The sequence below is a fragment of the Phocoena sinus genome, chromosome 8, assembly GCF_008692025.1.
Source record: "Phocoena sinus isolate mPhoSin1 chromosome 8, mPhoSin1.pri, whole genome shotgun sequence".
Classification (NCBI taxonomy): Eukaryota; Metazoa; Chordata; class Mammalia; order Artiodactyla; family Phocoenidae; genus Phocoena; species Phocoena sinus.
This window is the reverse complement of record NC_045770.1, coordinates 49,848,460-49,868,640: the sequence shown is the minus strand read 5'-3', so window position 1 is coordinate 49,868,640 and position 20,181 is coordinate 49,848,460. Positions and strand designations below refer to the sequence as shown.

The 20,181-nt window shown below is 39.8% G+C and overlaps 1 protein-coding gene across 3 annotated transcripts in view; it reads right to left on the bottom strand.

Annotated features, from left to right (window-relative positions):
• Window positions 1-216: 216 nt before the first annotated feature.
• Window positions 217-20,181, bottom strand: part of RAB30 (RAB30, member RAS oncogene family) — an 86,075-nt gene continuing 66,110 nt past the window's right edge. For all 3 annotated transcript variants that reach the window (XM_032641476.1, XM_032641477.1, XM_032641478.1), the window contains 3 exons: window positions 18,840-18,923; window positions 12,461-12,644; window positions 217-7,682 (listed from right to left, as the gene is read on the bottom strand). In XM_032641476.1, coding sequence (XP_032497367.1) covers window positions 7,432-7,682; window positions 12,461-12,644; window positions 18,840-18,923 — 519 coding nt within the window. In that variant the 3' untranslated portion in view covers window positions 217-7,431. The remainder of the gene's footprint in view (window positions 7,683-12,460; window positions 12,645-18,839; window positions 18,924-20,181) is intronic.

The following is a 20,181-nucleotide window of genomic DNA, read 5'->3' as shown; positions in this document are numbered from 1 at the left end:
GATAGGAAAAGGGAAATCAGGGATTCTCTAAGTCTTCATAAAACAGCTTCTCTAAATATTTTAACTAGCTGCTGAGAAGACCTCCAGAATTATATATTTTGTATTTTATTTCATCCCTATACTAAAAGTCATGCATTAAAATGTATGCAACAATATATATGGGCACACTTTTTCCCTTTAGATGATCTAAAAAAAATCTCAACCCTTTATTATCTGAAATTTTTTTTATCTGAAATTTTAAGCAAAGGTTTTTGTTTTTTTTTTTTGCTGAAAATAGCAATTTTACTCACACACTTACATTTATGTAAGTGTATTTAAGTAGCTCCCTTACATATCAACAAAGAAGCCCCAACCTTCTGGTATGTCTAGAGGACACTTCAGTGAGCAGAAATTACGAGTCAGCATTCCAGTCATTTGAAATTTTCTACAACAGGAACATGAAAGCCCCAACATACCTTAAAGGGATAAAAGGGTTCACACACAAAAGATTTTTTTAATAAATCAATTGACATTCATTGTCAGGGAGCCTACAAGAAAGTTCTACTAACATTCTGCAACTGAACAAGAGAATATATATTCTTAATGATTACTTTCCAGAAAGCAGTATGTTTAGCAGCTGTTTTTCAGAGGGCTTATCAAGTTTTGCTGTTGTTATTTAATCCAGGCATAACTGTGTAACCTTAAACAAAAGCTCTGTACCATTCAACCAACTAGCGACAAATTATCCTAGCAGACCAGATTCGTATCTTTTGATATTCTGTGCAGGAATTTTTGCTTTATTAGGCATTTGGTATTCCAATTTTTATTTCAGAACTTAGTGCACATGTAGAAAGGGAAAGAAACCCTGCTAAATTTAGGTGTTGGTAATTACGTCCATCAAATAATGTCATGTATGAAATTACATCCTAAAAGCAGTTGACAAAACTGGGATTCATGACTCCATTTTTACCAAGAGGAGAAAACAAGAGCCACATAACCAGAATAATTCTTCAGAAGCATACTTGGTTATCAATTATATGTTAACTAAAGAAGAAAATACATGGATAACTGAAGAGTTAATCAACAGTAAGATTGTGATCTAAATCTGATATCAATAAGAAGCTAAGAATTTATAAATACCTATCCTGACATTCCCCAAGGGAATAATAATTATCACCTTAATGAGCTTTTTTCTGTCAATTAAAAAAAAATTGAGGCAGAAGGGCTATAATAAATGGCAAACATGGCCCTTTAAAAAAACAGGATCAACGCATTTATCTTCTAATGGAGAATGGGATCAAGAAGAGAGAGGTTCAAATTGCACTGTGAGGTATCTCGGTAATAAGGTTAAGTTTCCTGATAATGAGTTTACGACCCTGGAATTGCCCACTGGGTAGAGAGAGAGAATACCTTTCTTGAAGTAGGTAAAGAAGTGGAGTCTCTTGGGTAGCAGTTATGCCCTAAGGCAGAAGAATGGACCAAATGAGTGATTTTCTTTTAAGGCCCTTTCAGAAATGGAGTTGTTTTTTTTTTAAGTCAGGAGGATTCCTTGTTTTGTTCTAAGGATCTATAGTTGTATCAGACCATCCAAAGTCTGCTCTTAATCAAGGAGAAAACTAATATTTGAGTGTTTACTGTTTACCAAGCATTTTCAATTTATCTAATTTTTACAATAATTCTGACAGGTATTATTACTATTAGTCTATCTTGTGGAGGAGGAAACTGCAAGAGATTGTGCTTTGCATAATGTTATAGCTGATTCATGGGAATATTAGGACCCCTCACACCTAGCCTAGTGCTCCCCCCTTCTAAATACCTCCCTACATCACTCCCTGGAATGTCAAAGTCACAACCCGCCAAGGGAACTAGAACACAATACCTCTGAAAATTCTGCTTTAACTCAGTGGGAAAGTAAAATTTTGACTCTTGCATGTCACAAAGTCAGTTAAAGAAGAGGGTAGCTTTTGTGCTCTGACTTCTTATCCAAAGGAGTCAAAGAAATTCTTACCCAAACTGAAGTGTTTCTTACCATACTGATGCAAGACCAATGACTTTTTTAGAAAGACCAATGAAGAGCCATCTACCAGCCTTCCAAGGATGCAAGTTACCTTGCAGCTCGAGGAATCACTTGAGTAATGGGCTTTATTAGCAAACGTTGCTTATAGTTATCTCTGATTTTCAAATCAAAGACCTATATTTTGTTACTTTCTACATAGAGCAATTTGGCCTCCATTCTTTTAAAATTATTTTCAGATCATGCTTTTTCAAGAGAATCAAACCGACTAACCAAATGTCATTTGAGACTTTTCCAAAATAGATTTGGGGGCCTGCTTTTTGCCAGTGACCATCAGCCCATCTGTGACAGAAGCTGCAAAACTTTACGTTGGTAATTTATGGGATTTTAACTGAAGATTCCGCTCTGCTAAAGAGGCCTATCCTGAAATCCTGAAGAAATACCAACTACTCACTAACACTGAGCTTGGCCTATGTTTGGCAAGTGACAAATACATAATTTCCGTGATTTCATGTAGATTTCAACTTCTACTAAAACAATACCTTTTTAATCTTTAACTCAAGAATCAGTTTGTGATATCAACAGGACATCAATGAATGGACTTGGAAAGCAATCCCAGCCTAGGGCATAACAGCAAGCCAGTCTCAACCTAATGACATGTAACCACCCTCCTTCCTGGAGAGTAGGATGCACTTTGGGCAGAAGCGCAAAGCCTTAAAAAAAAAAAAAAAAAAAAAGCTGTGGGTCAACAGATATTTAACTGAACGTGTTACGAGAAGCGAAGTACTACAACATAGAATTTTAATAGGTCATCTGGGCCACCCCAACAAATGCTGGGATCTTCTCCACATCATCTTTGCCAAGTTCTTATCTAGCCTTTGCTTGACAGAGGCAGCCCCTTCCATGGTGAACCAACTTTTTGAGAAAGTTCTCCCTGACGCGAAGTTCAAATCTGTGGCCCTATGACCTCTATTCAGTGGGCCTTGTTCCACCCCTTTGAACAACAGAGTCTTGCTCTAATGTACTGTGTTCCTCTCTCTTTCCCAAGCTATATTTCCCTAAATCCTTCAAATATTCTTCAGATGTCTTACATTTTAAACTCCTTCACCATCTTTGTTATGCCTCAATTTGTTTTTAAACTATGGCTCCCCAAAATGATTGCAATGTTCCCATGGGTTTAGGAAAGGAGATGAAGTATCATCTCCCTTGCTCTAACATTATTAATGAGCTGTTGGAAGGAATGATAATTTCTTAATTCAGTATGCTTTCTCCCCAGTGTGAGAATGTAAGGGAAGCCAGTTTTCCCTCCAAACACAAGTAGGCTCATGTCACAGATATGAAATCCAAAAAGAAGAAAAACAAAAAAACACATCCCTCTCTTATCCCCAAATTAGTGTTCAGCCACACACTGCTTACATGGAGTACATTTTGTCAGAAGGATGAGATAACACATGTTTTTTCACTGCTTTTCATTTTCAAGTTAAGTCTCAAGAGAATTATAGTTGCACTGAAACACATCTGTCAGGGCCATGGTTGAGGAGAATAAGTAACCAGTTGAAGTTAAAAAAAAAAACTCTAGAAAAAAAGGGTAAACCCTAGAAGAGCTCTTCTACAGGCTAATAGGGCAGTAGTCCCTAAAGTACTTATGATTATGAAATACAGAGTTCTGCAGGATTAAGAAATAGAAAATGTCTGTCTTTAAAGCTATTGGTTTGATACATGGGGCAAAAAATTAAATAGTTTTTTCCTTATTATAATATGATCTCATTCACGTAGCTTAGTTTATTATAAAAAAAAGAAGTTTCCATTTTAGTCAGAGGACCAATTCAAAATCACTTGCAACTGGTATTTTTTCAGAAAGATTCATTAACTGAAACTTGATGCTGGATCTGGAAGAATTATGGGATAGCTTAAAGGGCAAATTAGGCAAATCATGATCTAACACTGGACATCACCAGTGTCCTCCAAAGGCATAAATTCATAAACAGAAGAAGAAAGAAGAATCCAGCCTTTGGTTAAATTCTGCCTCCCCTCTCCAGCAAGTCTAAATTGTTTACAGGAAATAGCCCTAATCCAAGTGTCTTATTTTGGCCAGTGGTTTTTACCTTTCTTACCAAACTCTAACTCAGAAATTGACACATTGTCAAATCAATCCATTTCACTTTCATTTTTAGTTATTTTCTTTCCTCTTTACTCAGGTAGAGGTGCTAACATGAAATGACTAAAAAAAAACAGAAGGAAAAAATGGCCAGGAAAAACTAATGGCCTACTCTAAGTAATCCACAGAAAGGATAACTGGCCCCATATAATCAAATTTAAATGTTAATATAATTCAATAGATCTAACACAAGCACATAAAGGACTAAAAAGCCTTGCATAGGTAAAGGACAAAGCATAAAATCCTTTGAGGATACAGTCTAGACAAAGCCATAATATCATTAATATAAGCAAACTACATGATTTCACAGATTCCCCAAATCTGACTATATGACATGAATACAATGTGTTGTAAATTGAAGAAAAGTTCGCCATATATTTAGTAACATTATTTAAAAAAAGAAAAAGATCACACCAAAATGGAGGCAGACATGGACTCTGGTAGTCTTATGAGTCAGATCAAGCCATACTGAATTATGAGAAAGCAACCCTCTTTTTCATCCACCATTAAATGAGAATTCATTTTTATTTAAGAAGGTTCATCTTAGCAAATATTGCCAAGACAATAAGGACTAGTAGGCAAACCAGTAAGTTTAGGTCCTGTCCTGTGTTAAGATGGCCACATTTAATTAGTGTCCTTTCTCAAGTTCTGTTTGATAAATTTCTGTTTAACTGAAAAAGCTCCTCTTGGCACTAAGTCGTTTATTCAACTAATATTTATTGAGCACCTACAATATTGTCAGGGCTTGTTCTCAAACTTGAGATACATCAGTGAACAGGTGTCCATAAGGCCTAATCTAGAATTCATACAACTAAGAGAAAAAAAGAAACAAAGCCCTACATTCTCATGTGTCCCTGCTGATGTGCCATAGATGGGTGACTGTAAGTACAGAAAGGCTGGGAAGGGTAACAGGGAAGAAAGGGACCAAGAGCAGAGCTTTCTAATACCCTTCTGAGTTTGGCCAAGAGTAGATGAAGGAGACTGAGCCCTAGGAAATAATCTCAGAATGCAAGAGTGGCCCTACAACCTATTTTACAACTAAATTTGTCCAATCTAACAATGTTCTATTCTCTGAGTTCATAAAGCAACTTTATTTTCAACACACTTGCTGCTGTGAGACAAAGTTGAGTCATGATATGCTGGGGACTTCGGATTTTTGCCCTAAACGACAGACAGTAAACCTAAACTTAGGGACATTTCCTCAACATTTAAAAAGAGTTCTTCTGCCCACTTTGACGAACTTTTCTGAACACCTTTACTTGCTGGCTTGGTGGGGAAAATGGGGAGGGAAAGGCAACCATGATAAATTATTTTGTTTGGTGTTTATTAAAATGATTTTTCTTTCCTATAGAGATAGGTTCTAAAATAAAAGCATTTCAAACTTCTGGGATCTCTTTCTCTTACCCATAAGATCAGGACAAGCATGGTGAGGCCAACCGTAAGTATCAGTCCCTTAAACAATATGTACAGTCCCCATGTGCAGATACGTCGCTCTGAAACCTACTAAAGAAATGCTAGAAAGGCTTCACCAATATTGCGTCTCCACATGACTCATTGCTTTAAAACTCAGTAGCTTTCACACATCAGTATATCAGGACCAAGACTGCCACCATCTACAGCAACAGTGGAATTATGTATCATATCCTTATCCCATTACTCATCCCTCAATTATACTAAGCAGCAAGCTACAGAAACATCTGACAGCATCAACAGCAAATACGTTTAATTATTTTCCCAATTTGCATTTATATCAGTGAACAAATTGGAAGGTATCAAAGTATGGCACTGAAGAAACAGTAACACATATTCAGCAGCATGGCTTCCATTTTGAGTTCTGTTTTTAAATTGGCTAAGTAAAGGCATATATACCTCCATTTGAATTGGAGATTTGCAGTAACACATGTATATAAGGAAGGGAGGGAAGGAGGGGGATAAGGAGGAGAGGAGGTAAAAAGGGAAGACCAGGAAAGAAAGAGAAGAAAAGAAAAAGAAACAGGAAAGAATGAATGGTCATGAGTCAGAGAGTAATATTACTACAAGGAGATGACAAATGACTACTCAATCTGCTTCTAGAAGCAGAAGTTTTCTAAGGTTATCATTGCAGATACAAAAATTGTGAGACTTTTCATCTGTTGCTATTCTCACTTACCGTACTAAAAACTTCTACAAAATCCTAAGCCTTGGTCTGTCCAAGATGGATAGTACCAGGAAGTAAAAGATGTGACCTGCTATCAAGGACTGTGCTCTGCTTGGAACTCTGCACGGCAGTCCATTAATCCACAGTATTTTGGTCAGATCGGGTCTGTTTTCTCACACTACTCATAATGTTTTAGAGCTAATCTTTTATATTAGGGTATCTACCATTCTCTCTCTTTTTTTTTTTTTTCCATTTTTCAAACTTTTTCATTTACTTAAAGGGCAGGAAAGTTGGGAGAATTGAAGAAGAAAGTGGTAGAGATTTAGAGGGGAATAGGAAAGGAAAAGTATTCTCTTTCCCAACAAATCTACCCTAGAAAAGGTGATAATGAGACTTTGAGAAAGACAGCTGATTAATGGACTTCCCTTTTTCCTTTTTTTTTGTTTTGTTTTGTTTTTATTTCTATGAAATGTATTTAAGGACATCAATGTACTAAAATGTTTGGTCTGTGAAAGAGTGGAATCATTAGCACCAAAAGGAGTCATGGAGCTTGTATACATTAATAAAACAATGATTGCTACTGTTGTCACGGGTAAAGGTTTCATTTCATTTTTACATCCCAAAGTTCTTGAAAGTGCCCATGGAAAAGAGAAATAACACTTTTCAAAATCTCCATGGAGCTATCAACACGCACCAGAGACAGGACTTGGCGTTCCCAGTTTTGGTTTACCTGGTAGACAAGAAAACCAGGGCCCCCAGAAGCCCTAAAGAGCAGCCCCCACATGCACCCACTGACGTGCAGGAGGGATCCCTACAGTACGTCTCCCCCTGGACTGTGTTCAGGAATGCGTTTTACTTGCTTTTTAAAAAAAAACAAAAGCAACATGCTCTGCAGATCATGGAGCGCCTAGTGCAATTTTCTCCTTGATCCGACTCCAGACTGCAAAAGGGTGAAACCATTATATGTTCTGCTAATGCTGGCCTGTGGACGAGGCCCTTGGCCTGCCATGCTTTGTAAGCTCAGGAGCCCACAGGAGTCAGAAGGTCCTAGAGCGGGACCCATAGTCATCGCCAGATCTCCCCAGCAATTGGTGGCCCATCAGGGCAACTGCTGATTCCTCTTGCTTCTCCTTGCCTCAGCCTTTAGTTGAAATTACAACAAGTCAAATAGCTGATACTTTTCCCTTCTCCAGGTAAGGGTGAGGATACATTGTTCACAAGTGTGTTCTGCCTGGCTTCACTGATGAGGCGGCACGCCAAGTCAAGGAAGAGTTTCTCCACGTTATCGGATTCCTTGGCTGAGGTCTCCAGATAATACATGTCCTGAGCTTCTGAGAATTCTTCAGCTCTCTGCTGGGAGACCTCTCTCCTTTCAGCCAGATCAATCTTGTTGCCTAAAATCGTGGTAAAATCAAAGAAGGAATCGTCATTTGACTTTTTTGCAAGTTTGGAAACATCAAAATTCAACTCCGTATCTGAAGTCAAACCAGAGAGATGGGCAAGTAAAGCAAAACAAATGTGACTGTGATTCCTGGATTGTTTATTTTAAAATACCAGTGCCATTTGTAATGGCAAAGAACTGGAAACAACCCAAAAGCCCATCAGTTGGGCACTGGCTGAATAAACTATGTCACATCCATAGTTATTTGGAGCTACTTAGCACCATAAAAAGCAATAAGGAATATCTCTGTAGGCTGCCATGGAATGAGACATTAGGATATATTGTTAAGCAAATAAAGCAAAGTTGAAAGAAGTGTATATAATATACAATTCTCTAAGAAAAATGGATGAAAAAATACACTTTATTCTTATTTTTTTAATGGGAGACTAAAACAAAATTTTAATTTTAAAGATAATGGTTACCTATGAAAGGAACAAGCTTGAGGGATGAAAACCAGCCCTTTCTAAATATACTTCACTTTATAGATTTGACTTCAGAATCTTAGCAATGTTTTACACGATTACACAATTAATATGAAATTAAATTTAAAAAGCAATTCCTAAAGTTGAAAGCAAAATTAAACAAATGAACCTGTTTGTCATGAAGTGGCATAACCACACAAAGAGGAGCTATTTCAGGTGAGTTGAAGATAATTTAACCAGTAATTTAACCATGTATCCCCAGTGGCACATACCCTAAGGACAAAAAGAATTGAAGGAAAAAATCTTGAACTGTCCAGTAATTGTCTTGTCGGTGGTAGTGTTGGCATCATTTATCTGGGGCTACTATACATGTTTTAAGGGATAAAGCAAATGAGTAATTATGCCAGTGGCATTAGGACAGGGATTTTTAGCATGGGAGAAAGGAAATACGGATATAAGATTAATGAGGTTAAGTAAAATTTCTGTAGTCCTGAATTACAAATGGAAGTATCAGTGTGAATAATTCATGGTGTTATTTTATCTTTAAAAAATTTTCAACTTCTGTTTTGGAAATCTGACAAAGGTGATATGCCAACTGTGTTACTTCCCAACATTGCTCATGGTAAAAGTGACCCTTGATTGATAAATTCCATCTGGCCTGGGAATTCTATGTATGAATTATAAATACCTAATGGAAAGCCTTAACTTTAGGCTTCCCTGAGTGTGATGATTCTTCATCTGAAGAGACCCTGAAAGTTAGGCCTGTCGGGTTGTTACAAGAGAGATGGGCTCCTATGGGGCATTGAGGCTTCTAGCCAGGGCAGATCCTGCACTTGCCTGAAGTGAGCCTTTTCCCTTCACATCTGAACTGTCCCGGGAGGTCCTGGACAGCTCTGTGGACTGCTATGAAGGCTGCTTCCACTGAAGAGGAATGCTTGATGCTGGCTTACTACTAAGCTGTGTTTCCTGTCCTGTATCCTTCTAAGTGACTGTGATACCATGTGGTCTATGGTAGTCTTGTCAGTCAAAACGTTTCACAGAGCCTAATGAGACAACCCCCTGTGGATGCCACAGAATTCACCACATATGCACACACACACCAGCTCTGTCCACTGAAAAGCCTAAAAGCCATCACCTAGTAAAGATGATTCCTATCACCTTGGTTGTAGCCTCTAAATACAACTTCCCATTGAAAAGAAACAGTGCTTCCTGAAGAAATGCCTAATTCCAGGTCTGGGGCAGGAAATGCACTGGATGTGCCTCGAGCACTTGTCATCCCAGATATAAAGAAAATTATCAAAGATTCCTGGGTCATGTCAAAAGGACTCAGGAGCCCACTTGAAGAAGCTCCCACTGTCAAAAGTTGGAACAACTGAAGCATCAATAATAATAATTGCAAGGGGCTAGAATACATCAAATATATTTAAATCTATAGCAATATTCAAAATATAAACAAACTTCAACAGTTGCCTTTGGAAGACTAGGGAACCAACTCATTACTTTGGAAAGTAATAAATGGAAAAGAATGAATCAAGCATTTTTCTTGACTGTCCTATGAGAACAGTATCTTGGAATACCAACTGTAAAGTATATCTGTTAAAATGAAAAACAAAACCTAAATCTGACCAGGCTCTAGATTTACCTACAAATCTGCCACAAATTTAGGTGATAGAGGAACATATCAAATGATACCACCAGGGTGAAATAACAAAATTCAGACTTGAAAACTCCAAGTTTTCAAATGCTTTAACAAAGCATTGGACAAACAAATGCTTTAACAAATAAATTCCCAGGGAGCAAAAATGGAGGGATAAGCTATAGCTAAAAGGAGAATCAAAAGACATAAAAATTAATTACAACATACAGACCTTATTTGGATCTTGATTTGAATAAATTTCTGATGGATGAGTCAATCAAGGACTCATTAATATTTTTTAGGTGTGAAAATGGCATTGTGGTTAGGTTCTCTTTTTTAAAAAATTTTATATCTTTTATAGAGATACACACTGAAATAATATAAATTGAATTAGTATGACATCTGGGATTTGCTTCAAAATAATCTGAAGGGGAAGGCAGATAGAAGAGATGGGGAAAAGATAAAATAAGATGGGCTATGAGTTGTTAATTGTCAAATCTGAGAAATGAGTATATGGGTGTTCATTATACTGTTTTCTCTATTTTGCTTATATTTAAAATTTTCCATAATAAAAAAAATTTTTAAAGCCAGTGCTGGAGCCGCATAGCACAGGGAGATCACCCCTCTTTGTGACCACCTAGAGGGGTGGGATAGGGAGGGCGGGAGGGAGACACAAGAGTGAGGAGATATGGGGATATATGCATATGTATAGCTGATTCACTTTGTTATAAAGCAGAAACTAACACACCATTGTAAACCAATTGTACTCCAATAAAGATGTTAAAAAAAAAAAAAGGCCAGTGCTGGGACTTTCCTGGTGGTCCGGTGGTTAAGAATCTGCCTTCCAATGCAGGGGAAGCAGGTTCAATCCCTGGTTGGGGAACTAAGATCCCACATGCCACGGGGCAACTAAGCCCTTGTGTTGCAACTACTGAGCCCATGTACCATAACTACAGAGCCCACGTGCTCTGGAGCCCACACACAACTAGAGAGAAGCCCACGCACCGAAACGAAAGATCCTGCGTGCTAAGATCCGATGCAGCCATAAATAAATAAATAAACTTTTTTTTAAATAAAAAATAAATAAAAAGGTAGTGCCGGGCGTCCCTGGTGGCGCAGTGCTTGAGAGTCCGCCTGCCGATGCAGCGGACATGGATTCGTGCCCCGGTCCGGGAAGATCCCACATGCCGTGGAGCGGCTGGGCCCGTGAGCCATGGCCGCTGAGCCTGCGCGTCTGGAGCCTGTGCTCCGCAACAGGACAGGCCACAGCAGTGAGAAGCCCGTGTACCGCGGAAAAAAAAAAAAAAAAAAAGGTAGTGCCTCTTTCATACTGAGCTGACTGATCATGTCCCCTCATATATTCATTTAACTTCCTTTATATAGAATCCCAAGTAGTAATGCTTTGACTCATGTTCTCAAGAACTTTATGTCCAAAGTGGAGGTCTTTCAAGCTCTTCACAGCAAAGGTTCTTCAGTGTGTAGGAGGGTTTTCAGGACCGAGCATGGAGCATTAGCTCATAGAGAGGCAGATACTTAACCCAGCAGCCTGAAGGAAAAGTCCAGCAATCTGTTACAAGGCAGCACGTTACAGCTGGATAAACACAGGCTTTGAAGTCAGTCTTACATGCTGAGTGACCTTGGGGAAAGAACTTCACCTGTCTGAGCCTTGCTTTCCTCATCTGTAAATTTGGGATCATGATACATAATATTCCTAATATGATTCCTGGCACATATACACTAGCTATAACGCTTTCTATAAAGTGTTTAACTTACTGTTAACCATGGTTTTTAACTTAATGTTTCTGAGGTTCTCTATTGGATTTCCAAAATTCAGGTCTTTCTAGAATATACAACAATGTTCCTTCTTAGGAAGAAAACTTTGTTTTTTTTGGCCACACAGCACAGCATGCAGGATCTTAGTTCCCTGACCAGGGATCAAAACTGTGCCCCCTGCAGTAGAAGCTCGGAGTCCCAACCACTGGACTGACAGGGAATTCTCGGGAAGAAAACATTTTAACAACCAAATATTATTAACATTTTTCCATCACCAGTAGAGGATTTTTCACAATCTAATCTGTTTCGCTGCAATTTCATTTTTAATGGGTGCATTTGTCACCACAAAAAAAAACATGGGTTATTTTCTGCTTTCCCCCCATACTAAATAGAGGTTCTACCCTCCTACAAGAGGAAACAAACTGCAGAATTTCCCTTATTCTTTCTGAAAATTAGAATTTTTCAAATCAGTATAAATGTAAGAAGGGAAAAAATTAACCAAAGTCCATTTTTTAGGCAAAAAATAATTGCTTCAATAATGAATTCCTTATCAACGTAGATATATTTTACTTCTAGACCAACAGTTTCCACGGCCTAGATTTTTTTGTAATGTTTAGCAGCCCACATAACTTTCATGGCAATCCACCTTCTTCCCTAGAGCCTGCACTGATAGGAAAATCAATCAGCAACATTTTCTACTTTACTTTTCTAAACCATCACCATGGGATAGGATCTATTTCATTTTCTCTTCAATTTCATTCAGAAGAACTGAATGTTGACCACATGAATTATACAGCTGTAGACTATACTCTCGGAAGGTACCAAGGCATGTGGCCTTATGTGATTCTAAATTCTCTGATGCTCACAAATCAATGTCCCTCCTCATTAGTCCTTACTTACCCACTAGCACAGTGATGACCTTGTTGCTAGCATATTGTTCTATCTCCCGCAGCCACTCAGGAAGGCAACGGAAGGATTCCTCACAGGTTATGTCATAGGTGAGGATCAAGGCATTGGCGCTTCGGTAATAACTCTGGGTGATGGACCGAAATCTCTCCTGACCTGCTGTGTCCCAGATCTGGAGCTGTAAAGGCATAAGAGAAGGATCAGGTTGATGAAGCAAAAAAGAAAGACAGCACTGCCTTGCTTTAGTTTAGAAACAGAAGCACCTTCACCCAAATAATTTCATGGTTATTTTTTGCCCTAAGAAAAAGGCACCTACAATTTTTTTAAAGATTTGTTGGGTGAGCCTGGTTAAAGATAGGGATTCACTTTCATTTTTGTTTTTTTCTTTGTTAAATTATTTTGAGTTTCCCCTTTATTCTTTTTTTTTTAAAGGCATTTAGATTATTTTTGTATAACTTCATTTAAAAGGTAAAATTAGGGTATTTATAATCTACTTAATTTTTATTATAAGCCTATTTCCCATAAGCATTGCTTTTTTTATCTGTAGACTCTTCATTGCTCATATCTTTAATTTTCCATTTTGTTTATTTTCTAAATCAGAAAGTATATCCCTATGTCTTATTAAAGCTTTGCATTCATATAATTCATATATTTCAAACGTTCTCCTTTTGGTCATAAGCAATCCCTTCTATTCTTTATAAAAAAATCTTAAAAAAGACAACCAAACTATTGAGCACTTACTTGCCAAGCTCTATTCTAAACACTTACATAGAATAACTCACTTAACCCTCACAACAACTCTATGAGGTAAGTACTATTCCTATATCCATTTCTTACATGAGGAAACTGAGGCACAGAGAGATTAATTAACTTGCTCAATGTCTCACAGCCAGTATGTCCTAGAGCTGATTCAACCAGGCAGTGTGGTCCCAGAGTCCCTGCTCTTAATCATAATGCATGCCCAATTACAAAAGTCGGGATCCAGGGCAAGCTGTCACTGTGACTGTTGGCATTTCAGTCAGCAACTGGAGAGGGGGAAAAAAATCCATTCAAATGAATATATTAAGGTATTATCTTTGTTAATGAAAACAGGAACAATGCCATAGCAGGCAAGGAAATTAATTTCTCTCCACCACTTGTAAGCTCTGTGACCTTGGGCAAGTCATTTAATCTCTTTGGGCTTCGGTGGCTTCTTTATAAAAAGAGGTTAATAATATGCAAACCTGTTGAAGTCATTTACCTGATGGTTCTAATAACAAAGAAGGCAAAACACTTCTCACTTCAACCTGAATTTCCCTGCACAGAGCAGACCTCTGAAAGAGAACTCTTCCCCAGAGCGACTGCTGAGTGCAGAACAAATCCGAGACCTTGAAAAATCACACCAACAGCAATCTTCCCTTCTAACTGCATCAATTTCACATGTCACAAAATGCCTTCACCCCCATTAACAGAACATCATTTCCTCAGGGGAGACCTTCTGGAACCTTCAGATTAGGCCAGATTCCCCATCCCCACCCCCAAATAATCTCTCCTGCAACCTACCCTGCAATTCTCCCTCACAGCACCTGACACACTTGAATCACTTAGTTACTTGTAATAACTTGTTTCAGAACCGTCTTCCTCACTAGACTGAAAGCTTCATGAGGGGGAAGCTGGGGTCCATTTTGGCACTCTCCCTTATCCCCTATACCAAATCCAGTGTCTGGCAAAGAGTAAATGTTCAAATATTTATTCACGGTCTCATTTCATCCTTACAACAACCCAGTGAGGTAGGCAAATTTATGCCTCTCTTTCATTAACAGGTTGCTCGCAAGGCTGGGACGCAGACTTCAGGCCTTCTGACTCCCAGGAGAGGACTCAGTCCATACACCGTGCTGCTTTGCTGCCAGAGACTGATTTAAATGTACATCTGCATCCAAAGAGGATGAGGCAGTTGGTATCACCCTCTGCTCAGACCAGTTTTAGCTGAGGAGACTGATGAGTGACCGGTGGTCCCTGCCACCAATCAGTGGCACACAGGCTCTCCTTTGATTTGGAGTCACAGCTGCCCTTTGATGATGTACATGAAAGCCTGTGTATGCTGAAGGCAACCATACAGATGTTACAGCTTTTGCCAGGACAAAAGCTACTTCTCTTCTCTGCCTCAAACCTAGGGACATGGTTCCCCTCTGCCAGGCTGTGTCTTAGAACAAGAGACTATTATTTCAATGCCGCATGGAGCCTCGAGAAACACTTGTGATTGGATTTAGTACTGCCAATCATTAGAAATCAGTATGTTCTCATGACTGGCACATCTTGAGAACAGCTCTGAGAATGAAAACCACTGAGATATTTTCTAGAATAGTGATTGTATGTCTTGGCTGAGATGTAGGCTGTTTTCCCAAAGAGGCTGCCTGTTTCTAGCCTTATGGTTAATTCCTGAGGAGATCCATATTCCACTGCCTTTATTATTCAACTTGGTTTCACGATTCTCTCTGCAATTCATTTGCTCTTTTTCAGCATTTATAGATCATTAACAGATGCAGAACACTGTGCTAAGCACAGATAGGATGCAAAGATAAATAAAACACAATCCCTGATCTCAAAAAGCTCCGAGTACAGGGAGGATGAATACATAGTTGACTAACCATGGTAAGATACGAGATGTTTTATTAAAGAGGGGCCAGCAGGAGAGTGTCTCCTGGTGTTAGTCTTATGTCCATGAATATGTTCTCAATACCACTGCCCTGGGCTTCCTAACCACTCTCACCTCCAGCATGGGGCTGCACCGTTGTCTACTCTCTTCTTTGTACCACCACTTACACCTCTATTGCCTCACTGCTACAAGAACATACTGCAATCATTGGTTTACTACTATGTCCCCTTGTTAGACTAGGTTCTCTAAGGGTAAGGGCTGCCTTTTATTTAACCTTATACCCCTACTGCCTTCCTAAAACAGGCCGTGGTATGTGGTGGACACACTGGAATGATGGCTAACTGAATGAACAAAGGATGGTGGAATCACAAAGGAAGGATGGATTCATTCTGCTTAAATGATTAGCAGAGTATTAAAGAAGATTTCACAGATGAGACGTTTCAGCAAGATGACAGTAAGTTACTAGTTACAAAGATGCTTTACCTAACACAGTGCCTGGCACAAAGCATCCACCCTAACACAGGATGGCTGGATAAATGAAAGGATGGACAGATGGCTGAGAGAGGAAATACATATGCATACTTTCAAGACTTTCCTATCTATGCAGTATATACCTGATGAGAGAAAAATCCAGCAAATTTTCTATTATAATTAATCTCCTAAGGTTAAAATGTCATAGACTGAGCTTAGGGTTTTGCTTATTACTCATTAATTTATGATAGGCTAAAAAAATAAGTGGTTAGGAGAAAATTCTATATAAGTTTTAATTATATTTTCTACCCAAGGTCACCTTCATAATACAGACCACTTTAAGAGAAGGGCCTCCTCCTCAACTTTGCCTCTACTGATTGGGCACTAAGACTTAATAGCTATGAGAATCTTTCTAACACCTTTGCTTAGCTGCCTGTGATGTTGGGAGTCATCCTAGAAAGAATGGGACTTGTAGGAGAGGCTGAGGGTGGATGATGAGCAGTCAGGAGAGAAACTGGGGTTCTGGTCCTGCCCTGCCACTTGCCAGGTGGGTGATCCTGTACAAACCACGGGTGGATTCTCTTTCCATTGTCTCTATGGGGCCCTGAGAAAGCCTGCAAACGACTAGCAAAAAGACACTTAACTCTCACCAAGAAGAGGTATTCAGTAAATGTTAAAGAACACCAACAATAATAAGACAACAACCGCTTCCTTAGTGAAGCCTGGGCTGCTCTCCTCACGTGTCCAAGTGTTAATGAGACCCTTGGACTAATGTGGTTGAAGAGGGTCATCTTCTATCTTGACTCTACATACACGGCTAGAAAAAATCCCAGGCAAATTAATTAGGACTGGATTTCGGAGATGAACCAACTCTCACTTCTCATAGACGAAGGTCCAGAGGCCTAAAGTGATGATGGGAACGGGCAGTGCTGTGATACAAAGATGAGTAAGATATAAACCTTGTTCTTGGGGAGCCTGTGGTCTCGTGGTAGAGTTAGATGCTATAAAAAGATGGATTTTAGCTGAGTATAATAAGTACTTCAAAATGAGGTTATGGTTCACGGAAAGTGGCATAAATGTAATACCTAAATCTGGGGATTCAGGAAGGAAAAATCAGCCTGTTCTTTAACAATGGGGACCATTTCTTATTCACTGCTATCTATTCCCAGGGCCTGGCATATGGCAGGCATGAACCTTTCTGGTCAAAGGAATGAACTCATACATATATATGTATATAAATGGGAAACCCAAACATCTGGAAATACAATGCCTAAAACAGAAGTTATCTTAACCCAGCTCCTTGGGATGGCACCACCTGCCTCTGCTGGAACAGGAGAGAACTACAAGTGGCTCTTCCTGCCGCCGCCTCTTGAGTGCACACGCCTGGCTCCCTTCTCTCCCCACCCAGCTCCTTCTCACCACCCCAATGCACAGTTTTTCTGACCTTTCCAGTTGGCATTTATGTGGATTCCACACCCTGCTTTTATTTTCCAGAGCCCCCAGCTCTCCATCACTATTGTATTTGGTGTAGATGTCTTTGCAGTAAAAAAAAAAAAAAAAAAACCCTTTGAAGAGTGAGGGCTGGAAGAGGCACTAGGAAAGATACTGTCCCCCACTCAGGAGCCTCATCCTAAACATAGCTCTGTATGTCTGTGACATGCTGTAAGAGCACCCCGGAGCTTCTCTGCCCCTCCTGAGGCATCTGAAGGTGGGAGTGCAGGTACCTATGGGAGAAGGATGCAAGTGACATGGACTCAAACTTGGGATGCTGAGGTTGGGATCTGGCTGGAACTCTGATGTCATGGTTCTCACTGTGCTGCTGATGCCAGGGTCACCCCTTCTTTCCATGGGACTCAGCTCTGAAAGATCTGACCGTGGAATTTCACTAACTCTGAGGGGCACAGTGCCAAAGATCAGTATCTCTACCCTCCTTCCAAGTAATTTAGTCTTTTTTTTCTTCTTTTTTGGCCACACCACGTGGCATGTGAGATCTTAGTTCCCTGACCAGGGATCGAACCCATGCCCCCTGCTGTGGAAGCATAGAGACTTAACCACTGGACCGCCAGGGAAGTCCCCCAAGTAATTACTGCACACTTCTTTCCATCACCTGCCGCTTTCCTTGCTCCGAGATAATGGGCTTACTATGCCTTCATTCTCCCCTGCTCTCAGAGCAGTAGAGACCCCTGCCAGGGAGGCAGTGGGGTGCACTGGCCCACACAAAACCGGTTCAGATCCTGCCTACCTCTCTTGCTAAACTGTGTAGCCGTGGATAAATAAGTCACTCAACCTCTCTGAAAACTATAAAATGAAGACAATTTACCACTTACCTCACAGAGTTTACAATAAAGATTGAGTTAAATGTAAAAACAGGTAGCAGGGGGATTGATGCATATTAGGCACTAGAAAAATACTACCTCCCTTCTCCTGTTACTGAACTCAGACACCATAGCTCATACAGGTACCAAACCATCCAGAGGCCACAAAGGGGACGGGGCAGATCATGGACCCTTCCTGGACCCCTCATTTAGTATTTCTCCCTTACTAGGGACAGGGGTAGGGTGGCAGACAGAATAATTCTAATACATGATTCATACAACAGAATGACCCATAATGAATGTAGGAATCGGGAGGCTCTTTCATGAAGCTGCTATTAAGAAGAAACAGGGAGCTCAGGTCCGTGCTCTGTGATGACCTAGATGGGTGGGATGGGGGTGGGGGAAGGGAGGTCCAAGAAGGAAAGGATATATGTATACACATAGCTGATTCACTTTATTGTACAGCAGAAACTAACACAACATTGTAAAGCAACTATACTCCAATTTAAAAAAAAAAAGAAGAAGAAATAGCTCTGCATAATGGCCCAACTCAAGAGATCCCCAAAAGAAATTTCTTCCTTGTTTTTTTTTTTGGCCATGCCACACAGCATGCAGGATCTTAGTCCCCTGACCAGGGATCGAACCCATGCCCCCTGCAGTGGAACCACGGAGTCTTAACCACTGGACCACCACGGAAGTCTGACATGACAAGAGACAGGACAAACTTGCCTTAGCTCTTCTCTCTCTGTCTTCCCATTTGTAAACACATCACGCATAACCCCTTCCTGCCCCTATAAACGGAAGAGAGGAACTCTGTTTGGAAATAAGCTGCCATGGCTGAGTATGTTATTTTCAGTGTGGGTTTCCATTAGGTGATTTAATAAGTGTTATGAAAATACTATTTCCTCTCACACAACACAATGAAACCCTTATTGAACACTTAGTATCTTACCTTTACTTTTTCACCATTAATCTCCACTGTCTTAATCATAAAATCAACTCCAATTGTGGCTCCTTGTCCTGGGGGGAAAAGACCCTAAAGCACAAATGATAGAAAATAACAATAAGCAAATCTTTCAATTAAATGAGATTCTCCCCCCACCCCACCCCATTACTACCCATCACCAGCTCCTTCCTTTGGCTGAGTTAACTGGTAGAAGAGAGAACTCTGGTTAGTGTCATGGGAACCCTGTTTAATTTAACTTTGTGTGTATGTTTTGAGGGGAGGAGAAAGGAGGGTGAATGGGGGAGAGAGAATGCTGAAAGAAGAAGGAAGGGGAAAGGGGGACAAAGAAAGGAGGAAGCAGACAGAGAGGGTAAAAGAAGAGAACTGGGAAAGGATGGGGGACCTGACTTCAAAGAATGAAACAGAAAAATCAGACACAAGGATAAGACACGGAGCTGCAGGGATGAGATCAGGATGGTCTGGGTGGGGGCAAAATGGACAGGTGCTCTAAAAGGTAAGATCAAGGAAGATTAAAACTGGCTATTAGTCTAGGGCATGGACAGCCATGGGGGTGAACAACCAAGATGAAAAAACAAACAAGAACTCAACACAAGAAACATGAATGAGACAGTGATCCTTTGAATTTCTGTCTGCCCTGAGAGTGATAACTATTTCTGTACCATACAGATATGACTATGTGAGATCAGGGCCAATGACCCTGGGAAGATAACTGAAGAAAAGCAGTCATCCAGGGAGACAGTATAGTAGAAATAGCACCAAACCAGGAGGCAGCAGCCTAAGGACCTCTGAGTGACCTTAGGCAAACCAGTCCTTCTCTCTGGTCTGATGTAAGTATTTCAAAACAAAGCTTTACATCAAATTGGAAGCTGAACTAGAAAGGTATGATTTTAGTAAAATTACACGTATAATGTAATTTACTGTCACATAATATTTCCCGTAAGCTTAGGGAGGGAGTTGAAGTGGGAAGGAATTCTATCAAGAAAGAACCCTTCACCTAGTTTCTCTTCCCTCTTCACATTCATACTCCAGAATTTCCAGAAATTAAAGTTAAATGGACTGTATTAGCTCTGGGAGCTAAGACTGGGGCATCTTTAATTAAGTCCATTCCCTAACAAGAGGGTTCTTTAATTAAAGTATGAACTTAAAAGACTGAGCATCAGACCAACAGAAACTGTTCCACTGCACGTCTGCAAAAGATGTAAATATAAACATTCATAACTTTGCTTACAAATATTGAATCAATTTTCTTCTATTTTGATTTGGCTCAAACACAAGGCTGCCAAGCTTCAAGTTTACAGCTCCAGCTGTTTTGCAGTATAACAAATGC